Here is a 13,220-nt window from a genome sequence, read left to right as displayed (position 1 = left end):
TGAAATAGCGCAAGAGAATATAAAATGGACTGTAAAATATATTTCCGTTAAAACAACCAGATAGTCGTGCATATGTACTGATTTTAGCGTTGAGACACTACTGTGTCTCCTAATATATGTTCTTTATCTAACAGGTCATAAGTGTAAAAGCGACAGTATTATTAGTGATACGTGAAAATGTCCCACAACCGCGAATAGTTCTACAGATTGGTAATAAAAACAAAGTCATCGTTACTAAAATTGAAACGACGTAAGAGAATATAAAATGGACTGTAAAATATGTGTTACCGTAAAAATAATGAGGTAGTCGTGTATATTTGTATATGTATAGGGAATTTTTTAAGTATATTTCTTACATTTGATATTTTAATTGACTTTAGGGTTATTTTATTTAAAAAAATTTATTTGAAAATATGATCTCAAAAGTCTCATTTTAAGATATCGAAAATTCTATAAAATTATTATTTTTCTTACTGTTTTATGAATGCTCTAAATATAATTTGTAATCTATTAACATAAGCAATAAATTCTTAAATATTTTCAGAAAGTGTTCATACATATATGTAATTAAAAATTGTCCACTGTGATACATGTTTTAATATGGCACAATTTTCCTTTGACGAAATAAAAATTTTTGACGATATAATGGATGATATGGATATTATAAAATCTATGATTAATACAGAATACCAAGAAAATGCCTTTTATATTGCGGACATTGGTAACGTCATAAAAAAACACGAGGAATGGCTTGTCAAGCTACCCAGAGTTATTCCACACTTTGGTATTTAAATACATTTTTACATTCTCAATAATGCACTTATAAATTCTTAATACTACTAACTTTATTTTCTGTCTTAGCGATTAAAGCTAATCCGAATCCAACGGTAATTAAAGTTTTGGCAGTTTTAAATGCTTGTTTCGATTGTGCATCCGCGGTAAATCCTCAAATCTTCCTTTTTAATTATTTAATACAAATATTTAAAAATAATTACGTATCTTTCCTCCAATAGCAAGAAATAAAACAAGTAATGCAATACGGAGTGCAAGGTGATCGGATTATTTTTGCGCATCCGGCCAAGTATACGTCTCACATAGAATATGCTAAAAAAGTGGGCGTCAAACAAATGACGGTCGATGATGAAAGTGAGCTGTTCAAGATCAAGAATATCTTCCCTGAAGCTGAGTATGTGAAATGTACATAATATACTGATTTTATAGGCATATTTAGAAATTTACCGAATGCCTTCGTGCGACAGGATCGTCATACGTATACGCTGCGACTCAAAGAAAACGCCGATAGTATTGGGAGAAAAATTCGGCACTGAACCGAACGAGGAAACCGTGCATTTGATACAGCTCACGAAAGATCTTGGTTTGAATTTGCACGGCTTTAGCTTCCATGTCGGTAGTCCGTGCGAGGAGTTTGAGGCTTACGCCAGAGGGATCGCATTGTGCAAACAATTAGTTACTGTTTCCAAGGCAATCGGGTGCGACAAGGTGCAGTTGATCGACATCGGAGGCGGATTTCCGGGCAAGAGAGAAACAGATATTGACAAGGTATACGACTTAATCTACGATAATTACTAATTTTCTTTTATCAGAATGTTAGCATAAATTTTATAAGACATGAAACATTATTCCTACATAAATATAGAAAATCGAATAAAATAGAGTTTAAGGTTTTTATAACGAAAAACCAACTTTAGATTTGGAAAGAATTTGTAAGAATAATTAAAATCTCAAAAGAAGTGTTTATCTGATTGATAGAGGAAAAGATGGTATATATAATGTAAACCTTATTTTGTTTTTCTTTGTATATACCTACCTAATCTTTTATTTCTCAATTATATTTTAGTCATTACATCAAAAATAATAATTTATTAATTTAGATATTTAATAAATTACCGTTTTAGTAATTTTAAAATGACTACAACGGTTTACAAAATTTAAATAAAAAGAGATACTATGATGTGATTAGCTGCGAATGTGTGGTGAAGTATTCCTTTCTACTATATTTTTACAGAATCTGAATTCTTTAGGTCTATTTGAACTTCCTACGAAGTCGAAATAGCTTGAATTCACAGAAAATTTTAAAATTGAAATATTATCAGATTCAGAAGTTTCGTTTTTCATGAATACACTCCTAGTAATATTGTTGCGTTGATCCTGCTCTCGTGAATGTTTACTACGAGCATGTCTTCTTCACTTCGAATATCTCTGGATTCTTCTTATTTAAAATTATCATAAAGATTTTTAACAAAAAATTACGTTCTGCAATATTTTTCGTAAAAATCCTGGGATTTACTTGTTATAAAGTCTAATATAAAAACACTGACAAAATTTATATTTAATTTGGTTTTATCGAAGAAATACAATTATTCAAGTTTACTTATCTTCTCAAAATGAGAGAACAACACTTTAAAAATTAATTTAGCATTTAACTTGTTGCTTACAAACTACCTTAAAGTTGGCATTGAAAATCATACAATAAAAACTTTAATACACGTCAACTTTAATACTCGTAATAAGTAAACATTAATTACCAAAAAATCGTGCCAGTCGTATCGGCAATTGTTTCACTTTGATATTTAAGAATAGGAACAAGTTAAAAATTTTTTGCAAGAAATGAGGTTAATTATAACGGAATTTTAACTATAATTGGAACTCATGCTCGCATCTGTACGAACATAATATTGTTACAATTTGCAGATAATTAATATAATTGTGTATGATGCCTCTGTCTAAAACGCAGCTAATTTTAAGTGAAAAGACATTATTGACCACATGTGTAACAGGAATCCTCATTTTCTCTGCATTTTTGGTAATCCTTCTAGTTCGCCAGTATTATTAATGATGCGATCAAGGATGTCGATCCCAAGATAAAATTTATCAGTGAGCCGGGAAGATATTACGTAACTTCCGGCTTCACATTAACCTCGTATTTGCATTCCAAGAAAATTGTTCCGAAGAATGGAGTAATGATGAGAATGTATTACATAAATTGTGGAGTATTCAATTCCTTCTACAACGAACTGATGGGCTTAGAGTCTAGGCGCCCACAATTACTATCTGAGGTAATTTTATATTTTACATTTTTTGCGCATATAAAAACGATTCTCAATAAGAAACAATTATAACTTTATCATGACAGCCAATAAACGAAGAGAAATTTCTTTCAAACATATGGGGACCGACCGCTGACTCGTATGATTTAATTGCCAAAAATATAATGTTGCCTGAGCTTCAGATAGGCGATTGGTTAATTTGGAAGAATATGGGTTCTTATTCTTTAACCGTAGCCTCTACGTTCAATGGATTTCCGATTCCAGTTGTGATTCCAATCATTAGGAAGAGTCAATGGTTAATGTTGATAATGTTGAAAAATAATGAAATATGTAGAATTCTATTAATAATATTATTGTTTTTTTTATACATACACACACAAACACACACAATGTGTCTATAGCTTGTATAAATTAAATTATTAATATTTTCAGGGAACATTTTAAAGCGCAAATTGACTCGAAGTAAAAGTCTATTTTCTAAAATCAATAATTCGAACAGTATAACTCGACGAGAGTAATAATTGAGTGAATGAATTCTACATGTAGAATTAATTCTACACTAGAATTAAATCTATAATATATATGCATAGTTTTATTTTTAGAACAGCTTTAAATTCAATTAACTATGCATATATATTATAGATTAATTCTAGTTTAGTATAAATTTATATCTATTATATAAATGTATCATTATTAACCGAAGTTTAGAATTGTAAAGAATCGAATAAATTATTAATTATATTAATAATTATATAATTTTTACGTTAGTCAATTTTGCAACAAAAATTATAATAATCAGAAAAGTAAATAAAATACTTGTTACATTATGAATACAAATTTAAATAAATTGTATTATCTATTAAAATTTAATTATATATTATGTATTATAGTTTTTATTTAGAGGTAAATTTGAAGTTCTGAATTGAATGTTCTCAATCATAAAAGAATGCTAACCTTGCTCGTCAGCGAATAATACAATTTATCATTAAATCGTCTAATTTAACTATCTCCTTAATATCTGTTGGAAACATGAAACAAAGAGATACACGTTAAGATATGTCAATAATATTTGCTTGTGAGATTTCTGTGTTAGCAATAGAACTAATTATTACTGTAATCGTCAACGCGTCGAGTTTTGATTTCGTAATTGCTTAATTTGGAAATTTGGAATTTGCTTGCGAATTTGGAAATAGTGTATAACAATAGCTGTGCTAGGTTTTACAAATCGAAGACATCCGTAATCATTCTATTCTTGTTCACCGAATTCGGTAAACACAGGATAGAATGATTGCGGATGCCTCTGATTTGCAAAACGAAAGCAGCTAATAAAAGGTAGGAATTTCGCTCCTTTGGTGCCAGTCAGTCGTCAGTTCCACTGCACACATCTACTCTCTGTGGCTTCGTATGTCAGTTATCTTCGTTTGCGGAGTATTGAACTATACAAAGTATACGTAACGTAAGTATATATAATATGTATTATATATATTAAAATAAATATATTGGTAATATTTTTCGCAATATAAATTAATTATTTACAGATTTTTAATATGTTATTTATAGATTTTAATATGTCGTTCAATATTATTAAAATCCAAGATGCTGTGAGCATCAAAATTGTTAGATTGTTAGTCAATTTAACTCGTGATAGTACTGTGATAGTTTATTAGAGTTTGTAAGTCTGGAAAAAAAAATTTTGGCGCGCATTTAAGAATCTACATGCGCGTGCGTAGTATATAAATTCACACGAAATTATATTAAAAGCATCCAAGATCCAGTAGTTTGACCGTTACGGCATGTTTTCATTGTATTTAGTTTATTATTTAGTATATAATGAACGATATAATTTTTATATCGTTGACCGTTTATGTTGTGAGTTGTATGCGCTTACACGACTTCGATTTTTGATAATTTTATTTTAAGTTCCTGTGTTCGGTCAGAACGGAGTTTTATCATCTGAGACAATGATAATTTTTATCACACTATTTCAACTGCTATTGAAATTTGGGTGAACTTGCTTGTTCTTGACCGATCAGAGGATCTTCTGAAATGACCATTGTGTTTAAATTAATTTGCTGTATGCTGAAGATGACTGGAAGTCAGTCGAAACGTCCGGAATTAGGAGTAGTTCTATAACCTTGACATTAAATTATTGTTACGCACTTATAACTGCGGTGATTGTTATTTACTCTCATTCGTCCTTTATACAAATTAGTTGTGTTTAAATTTCGAGAGTCCGTTTAATCTTTTATTTTTTAAATATTAATTTAGTTTATTTGCAACGATAGCAAAATTGAAGGATATAAAATTTATTGCAATTGTTATATAATATTAATCTTTTATACATTTCAGTACATTTCAGTATGTTATACTTTTCATTGTTACTAAAAAAAAATACAGTATAAAAATTTGACAGTTATCTGGAGGAATTACTTATAAAAATATAAGCAATCTATTTTTTATTTTTTATTTTTTATTTGTTCAAACCTTGATTTTTTTCCTTTTTTTGTTTTACTTTCTGCTAAATTTTGGTGATAGATTAATATATAAAATTAATACATCATTTTACTTTATTGTATATGTATATACTATATATTGTATATTTATTGTAAATCTATTATTATAACAAAACTCTTACAAAATAATTTTTTCATTATTATCTTAATTTCTAATAATTTTTGGAATAATATATATATAGTCGATTAAGTTAACGTAATTTATTAATAGTCAACAATAAGTCAGGACTCGACTTTAGTAGTTAAATAAAAAAAAAATTATTTTAATTATGAAATATAATAAGTGTCTGAGTACATATCTTTTTCGCAGAAAGATCTTAAATTTTGTTGTGCTTATTATATTAATTTCATCATGGTACATTCGGATTTCGAAGACATACAAGTCGTCAATGATAGCTTAAATGATATTGATGTCATTAGAGATATAATTAAAATTGAAAAACCAGAAGATGCCTTCTATGTTGTGGATATTGGTGACATTATTAAAAGACATCAAGAATGGATTAGTAAAATGCCTAAGGTTGTTCCGCACTATGGTATGTCTGCAGCATTTGTTGCATTCTTTTTTCAATTGTTTTTCTATTGCTGTATTATCTTCTGAAATGTATTGCATTAAAAGTTATACGGTCATTCAGCTTTTCAAATTTCAGCGATTAAATGCAATTCAAATTCGACAGTAATTAAAGTTCTAGCGGCTTTAAATGCCTGTTTTGATTGCGCGTCAAAGGTAAATCTTTGCTTTTATCACACAGATATCTAAATCTTCGCTATTTATACAAGGTGTTCTTAAAGTACTTGACTATGCTTCACTAATGTATTCTACCTAATCTAAATAAAGAGATAAAAAATTGAAGATTAAATATCTTAGGGACACTTTGTATAAGCCCCGCATAAATTAATAAGCCATCTTCTGTAACTCGCAAGTTAATTAACGATGTTTCTAATAGCAAGAAATAGCGCAAGTAATGCAGTATGACATACAAGGCGAGCGGATTATTTTCGCTCATCCAAATAAATTGCCGTCTCATATCGAATACTCTAGAAAAGTTGGTGTCGAACAGATGACGGTTGACAACGAACTTGAGTTGACGAAAATTAAGGAATTATTCCCAGAAGCAAAGTAAGTGTGAGACTAACAGTAACAAATAAATTTTCGACTAAGTAAGACAAGCGCGCTAGTTAAAGTTAGACGTTAAAATAATATTGTATATTTCTATATATACGTATATATTTTAAATATAGTTTTTGGAAATATGATTATTTTCATGATGCTGCTATACGAAAATGTTTATATCTTAGAAACGGTTAAACATTGACTTTATAGTTAAAAAAAACCGTTTTTTTCACATTTTTTACTATAGAAAAAAACAGGAATAAAATTTTGTTCTTGGAAAAATTATTATTTTTGCTATCTAATAACATACCACTTAATTTTCAGTGTCTTTTATCAAATTAATGTGATCCAGAAAATTATGTAATCTTATTTTTATTAAAATTAAAAAAAAATAAAGACATAAAATCTCTTAAAAATGTTTTAAGATATCTTATGTCATGATTTTGGACATGCTCGTTGTTTAGGCACTTTTTGAATCAAATTTGCCCTTACTAGATCAAAGTTACTCTATTTCATAATATAATATAATATACTTACATATTATCATAATATATTATATCATATATAATAATGTAATATCATATTATACATATAATTCTTTTCTTTGTTTCACTTTTTGATGATTTATAATTGCTCTACGGCTGCACAGGATAGTGATACGCATACGATGCGACTCGAAAAACTCGCCGGTGTTGTTGGGAGCGAAATTCGGTTGCGATCCATGTGAGGAGGCTGTGTATTTGATACAACGCGCGCGAGATCTCGGCTTAAACTTATACGGCTTTAGCTTTCACGTTGGTACTCCATGTTTGGAGATGAACGCTTACCTCAGAGGCATCGAAACATGCAAACAGTTAATTGCAGTTGCTAAATCAATCGGATGCAACAATGTAAAGTTGATTGACATCGGCGGTGGATTCTTGAGCATCTGCGGAGAGGAACTTGACGAGGTACGTAAAAATGAAAATTTTTTTATTTACTCAAACTTTCTTGAATCTTTTGCTCTTTTCTGTTTTTATTGTTCTAAATTTTTCGACGATAGTGTAGATTAAGTAATATAAAATAATATATAACGTTTAATATATCAGATATCTCATCATTATTACTTTATTATTTTTTTACTGTACTGTATAGTCTTCAATTGTTATTACAAAATATTATAAAATAATTTTATTTATTTTTGTATTATGTGGATTATAATATGACTGATAATTTTCGAAATGAGTTAATTGAATAAATTAACGTACTTTCTCTCTCTTTCTGTTCATTTAGATACTATTATTATTGCTAGTAATGATACGTTTCGTAATTTCTTTAGCTAGCTGAGCTTATTAATGGTGCGATTGAGAACCTTGATTCCGATATAAGAGTCATCAGCGAGCCTGGACGGTATTACGTAGGTTCGAACTTTACCTTAGCCTCGTATCTACATTCTAAAAGGCTCACTACTTCTGACGGCGTGATGCGAAGGATGTATTACATGAATTGTGGAGTATATAATTCGTTTCTAGACGAATTATTAGGCCTGCAGGCCAGAGTCCCGGAATCGATATTTGAGGTAACCTGCACTTGAAGCTGTATACGACAAAGCGGTGTTCTTTCGCATTAATAAAATACACGAGATAACTTATCAATTTATCATCGTAGCTAACGAGAGACGAAAAATTTCTCTCAAATGTATGGGGGCCAACTGCCGACTCGCATGATTTAATACTTAAAGATGTATTGTTGCCTGAATTTCATATAGGCGATTGGTTAGTTTGGAGAAATATGGGTGCTTACACATTAACTCTTTCCAATACATTCAATGGATTTCCGATTCCAGCTGTGAGACCATTTATTAGAGAAAGCCAGTGGTTAATGTCTTTACATTTACATTAAAAAATATGCAATATATTTAAAATGATATCTTAAATTTTATAGTAGTATAGATTCTTAAGATTAATTTAATAATTTGATAATATAATAATTTTTACAGGAAAAGCTTTCTGGCACAAATTCGTCAAATATAAAAAAGGTATTTTATTTTAAAACATAAAAATTAAATCAATTAACGTTAAGAATGGAAATAACGCAATATTGTATATTAAACATTATCGAAGAATTTCGACACATAACTACATTTTGATAAACATGATTTTATTATTATTATTTGTCACTTATTACAGCAGGGATGATTAAATTATATCAGAGAAACAGCTTAAATATAACGTAATATCGATAGAATATTCATATGATGTATTTGGGATATTTTGATATGTTGGTTAAATTATCCTATGAAAGACTTTACTAATAATTAATGAATTATTAGTAAAAATATCAGTTCTCAATTTATCACATCTTTTTATTTTATAACATATGATTTCTGAATAATTCTTATTTAATAATTTGGATTGTTATATTAAGATTGCAATCTTAATATAATTATGATTTAAAAATTATATGTTTTATATTAGTTTATATGCGTTTTATTAATGTATAATATAACACGTTAATATAAAATCTACTTTTAACCTTATTTTAATTTTAATCTTTTATTTAACAGGTATATTTTTTAACCATTTTTTCTACAAATATTTGAAAAAGATTCGTAATTGACGTGGGACGTGGGAAAAAACAGATAGAAAAAAAATTATAGAAAAAGGGCAGATACATAGAGAAAAATAAAGAAAAGAAAAGCAGAAATAGAATATAAATTGTTAGAGATACACACACATTGTTTAGAAAAGTGTTATAAATCTAAATTTGTTTGACGCGCGTAGATGATATATTGTATTGACAACAGGTTTGCGCGCAATAAAAGTTTGCAAGTTCAATTTATTCGATTTTATCTGAAATGCACAAAATCACCTACGAAAGATCACTAACGACTGGTCATCAATTTAATTATATAGATATCAAATTAATTATGTAGATATCGAGAATTATTTATTTAATATGATTTTTGCGATTTTTCAGTGCATATCCGTTCCTGTATTTATCTCACCATGTTGGTTGTAACGCGCAAATTATAGCGATATAATTGATTAAATGTATGCATATATAATACACCTATATTGTAATATAGTTGTAATAATGAAGAAGGGATGGTAAGCTTTCGGCGAATGTGTACACGCGGATGATTTACAAGCGATGAGTGACATAAATCCCGCGATTACGTACACGACCAGGCCACATTACATTATAACTATCCGGCTAATCTTTATTCTCAACAATAAACCGCGACGGCGCAGATAAGAACCGCGACCGGAGCGGAACTATAAAAAGTACACAGCTTTTCATCCCGAATTGCACGTACTCCTTTTAATGAGCACCGAACAGAACGAGCGGAAGGAACGTTCCATATTTCATCATGGCTGAGAAAACTCAGCCCACGCTCGGCCCATTGACATCGATTCTCGCTCTGCTATCTTTCATCTTTATCGCAAATCCCCGTAACAGCCGCTTAGAGTTGAGTGGCACAAACGACTATCGCGTTTATCATTTGCAGATACCGTACGACGAGCTGATTGCGTCCATTAATTCTCTATAAGGCAGATAATTATGATTTCCTTTTATTCTAATGACTTTTATGTATAATACACGGATGATTTTTTAAATAATTTTATAGAAATATTATTAATTTTTACGACAAAGTAATTAAACACCGTATTGTTCCCTTACTTTAAAAATGACAACTCAACAAAACGCAGCTAAAAAGAATGAAGCAAGTTAATGTTGATCAAAAGTGAACTAACTTAACTTAGTAAAAAAAAATCAATGAAATCATCAATTAATTCATCAAAGAAAATGATAAAAATAATTTATGTTAATAATATGTTCTCTCTATCAATTAATATTATTTGATTAGTCAACAATTCTCTGTAAAGTTTAAAAATAATTTTTCTGGGGAATTTAAAAAATTTCTTGATATTGGAAAGTTTTTAAAATCGATAATCAAATTTAATTTGTGAGATTATTATTATTATTTCAGTTTGATTATGTTAGAGGTCCGAAAGTAATCGGCACGCAGCTATATATCTAAAGTAAATGTGTTTGATCAACATCTAACTTGGACCGTAGTTGGCGCTCCTTCTTACTGAGTTAATTCTTTAAATTGTGCCACTTTTGAAGTAAGAGCGCGATATACGTGCCCTTTTTTCGCTCCATTATTACGATCGATCGCTTCACTGACATTTCGTAGATACTCGGGTCGGATAATTATCGTTGCCAACTTTATTACATCTGGGAAAACTCAAAATTAAATGTTTTTTTGTAACCATCGCCGATCGCCGCTCACATGCAGATATATATGAATATATCCGATGCAATCGATGTATCCGAAGTAATTGAGCGCACCGAACGGTAAAATAAGATCGGCTCTGTTGTCGTTATCAGGGCATCGATTTCGCGACGTTCATTTCTCTCCCCTCGCCTCAACTCGATCCTTTTCTTTTTCCTGTACTTATTTTCGATGTCCCTCTCTCATCCCTGCACCTGATATCGTCAGGAGACTTGGACGAGTTGGGACACTAAGTATGCATAGCCCGGTTTCCGGGTGCCGAGTACGCGCTCGGACTTCACCTCTGTCCCATGGGGTCGGTCCGTAACTAGTTGGCACGACGCCATGCATAGAGGTGCACGCTAATAAGTATACCAGCTTTCGGATATCGTTACGTCCGCTAATATTCCAGCGGCTGACAAATGCTTTGATATCCACAGTCAATATTCGCTCGTGTTTCTCTCTCAGCTCGCGGCCTCCTTTTCACCACGCTACCAGAGTTATCGATCCAAAACTCTGAATTAGTTTTTAAACGATTGAAGCATAACTAACAACGATTGTGTAACGATGTACGATTTTATTTATTTTATTTACCAACTTTTCCCTGAGTGCAGCATTATTATTATGATAATTTTTGGTTTCTATGAAAAAAATGCATAAGAAAGTGTAGGAATAAAACGATCACGATGAGTTGCGCGAAAAAAGTTGTACTCTTTTTTGCAATATATGTATATAAACCTAAATATATTTGCATATTTGTATATACAATATACATATATAAATACGAGCCTCGTATATGTATATAAATATAAATATATTTAGTATCGATTCTATATATCAACAGTTTTCCCGCTATACAGGGTGTCCCATTTTAATCTATCGGTCGAAATATCTCCTAAAATACGCCAGCTATAAAAAAATGTTTCAAATAAAAATGGAATGGTGTCGAGGGGGACACATTTTAGTCATATTGTTTTTTTTCTAAGTGGAGGCGCTAAAAAGATATGAAGGTCACCTCCACTTTTTTAAATGGAATTATGTAATTTTTTTTAGATAACGTGATTCCTCTAACTATTTTGCATATAAAAGTATTAAGGTAGAGATACCAAAAAACCAATAGTTTTCGAGATATTTTACACTTTATTTTGGTACATTTTGACACAAAATGTTAAATAACTCGTAAACTGTTGACTTTTTGATTATCGTACCTTAATACTTTTGTGAACAGAATAATGAGACAAATCAAATGGTGTAAAGAAAACACATAGTTGCTTTAAAAAAAATATGTATGCAAAATGGATAATTTTTTAAATACGCAACTATGTGTTTTCTTTACACCATTTGATTTATCTCATTATTCTGTTCACAAAAGTATTAAGGTACGATAATCAAAAAGTCAACAGTTTACGAGTTATTTAACATTTTGTGTCAAAATGTACCAAAATAAAGTGTAAAATATCTCGAAAACTATTGGTTTTTTGGTATCTCTATCTTAATACTTTTATATGCAAAATAGTTAGAGGAATCACGTTATCTAAAAAAAATTACATAATTCCATTTAAAAAAGTGGAGGTGACCTTCATATCTTTTTAGCGCCTCCACTTAGAAAAAAAACAATATGACTAAAATGTGTCCCCCTCGACACCATTCCATTTTTATTTGAAACATTTTTTTATAGCTGGCGTATTTTAGGAGATATTTCGACCGATAGATTAAAATGGGACACCCTGTATAAATGAATTTACCGCAAAGATCGCTCATGGATTATATATGATAGAACTTCAGGAAGAAAAATATCATCGAGCGATGATACAAAAACGAATATGAAAGATAAGGCTGGATTACGAACGGCGATCTATCGCGAGTTGAGTTTTCTGGATTAACCCTTTTGCACTTGTAGATCCAACCGGGTTAACCGCTCGAACACTCGCAGCATTCTACTCTCTTTCTCTCTCTTTTTCTCTCTTTGACGTGGGGCTTGATTGGCTTCGCCGCAGGTTTCACGGAGAAAATGGCGAATCGGTTGTCAACCCACTGCAAATACACGTAGATTCACGACGGATTAAGAATCGGGGTCGCAAAGGCCGTTGCGATACGACTGATCGTATCTTTTTCTCCTCGTCTCTATCCGCTTCATTTTTTGATCCAACGTTGTATTTTTGGCGAGAGGACCAATTTCATGCGCGTCACACTGTGAATGACGCTGCTTTAATAACTCCGAATTGTGGTAGCGTTGAATCAATAACTGGCCATGTATGAGCACG

At 30.6% G+C, this 13,220-nt stretch overlaps 2 protein-coding genes across 2 annotated transcripts; both read left to right on the top strand.

Annotated features, from left to right (window-relative positions):
- Window positions 1-600: 600 nt before the first annotated feature.
- LOC108773205 (ornithine decarboxylase 1-like) lies at window positions 601-3,565 on the top strand. Its single transcript, XM_018538939.1, has 7 exons — window positions 601-784; window positions 862-938; window positions 1,014-1,186; window positions 1,260-1,560; window positions 2,838-3,077; window positions 3,155-3,363; window positions 3,501-3,565. Exons 1-7 carry the CDS (start codon window positions 601-603, stop codon window positions 3,532-3,534), a joined length of 1,218 nt encoding a protein of 405 aa, XP_018394441.1. The 3' UTR covers window positions 3,535-3,565.
- Window positions 3,566-5,915: 2,350 nt separating this feature from the next.
- LOC108773204 (ornithine decarboxylase 2-like) lies at window positions 5,916-8,726 on the top strand. Its single transcript, XM_018538938.1, has 7 exons — window positions 5,916-6,117; window positions 6,232-6,308; window positions 6,529-6,701; window positions 7,345-7,645; window positions 8,014-8,253; window positions 8,343-8,551; window positions 8,674-8,726. Exons 1-7 carry the CDS (start codon window positions 5,934-5,936, stop codon window positions 8,705-8,707), a joined length of 1,218 nt encoding a protein of 405 aa, XP_018394440.1. The 5' UTR covers window positions 5,916-5,933; the 3' UTR covers window positions 8,708-8,726.
- The last annotated feature ends 4,494 nt before the right edge of the window (window positions 8,727-13,220 follow it).

Source organism: Cyphomyrmex costatus, unplaced genomic scaffold, assembly GCF_001594065.2.
Source record: "Cyphomyrmex costatus isolate MS0001 unplaced genomic scaffold, Ccosl1.0 scaffold2, whole genome shotgun sequence".
Classification (NCBI taxonomy): Eukaryota; Metazoa; Arthropoda; class Insecta; order Hymenoptera; family Formicidae; genus Cyphomyrmex; species Cyphomyrmex costatus.
Note: the sequence above shows the minus strand (reverse complement) of the source record. Positions and strands in the feature narration are given on the sequence as shown.

Coding starts and splice junctions, on each gene's coding strand:
- LOC108773205 (XM_018538939.1), top strand. CDS start 601: ATGGCACAATTTTCCTTTGACGAAATAAAAATTTTTGACGATATAATG. Junction 785..861: donor CAGAGTTATTCCACACTTTG/GTATTTAAATAC, acceptor TTTCTGTCTTAG/CGATTAAAGCTAATCCGAAT. Junction 3,364..3,500: donor ATCATTAGGAAGAGTCAATG/GTTAATGTTGAT, acceptor TAATATTTTCAG/GGAACATTTTAAAGCGCAAA.
- LOC108773204 (XM_018538938.1), top strand. CDS start 5,934: ATGGTACATTCGGATTTCGAAGACATACAAGTCGTCAATGATAGCTTA. Junction 6,702..7,344: donor GAATTATTCCCAGAAGCAAA/GTAAGTGTGAGA, acceptor ACGGCTGCACAG/GATAGTGATACGCATACGAT. Junction 7,646..8,013: donor GCGGAGAGGAACTTGACGAG/GTACGTAAAAAT, acceptor TAATTTCTTTAG/CTAGCTGAGCTTATTAATGG.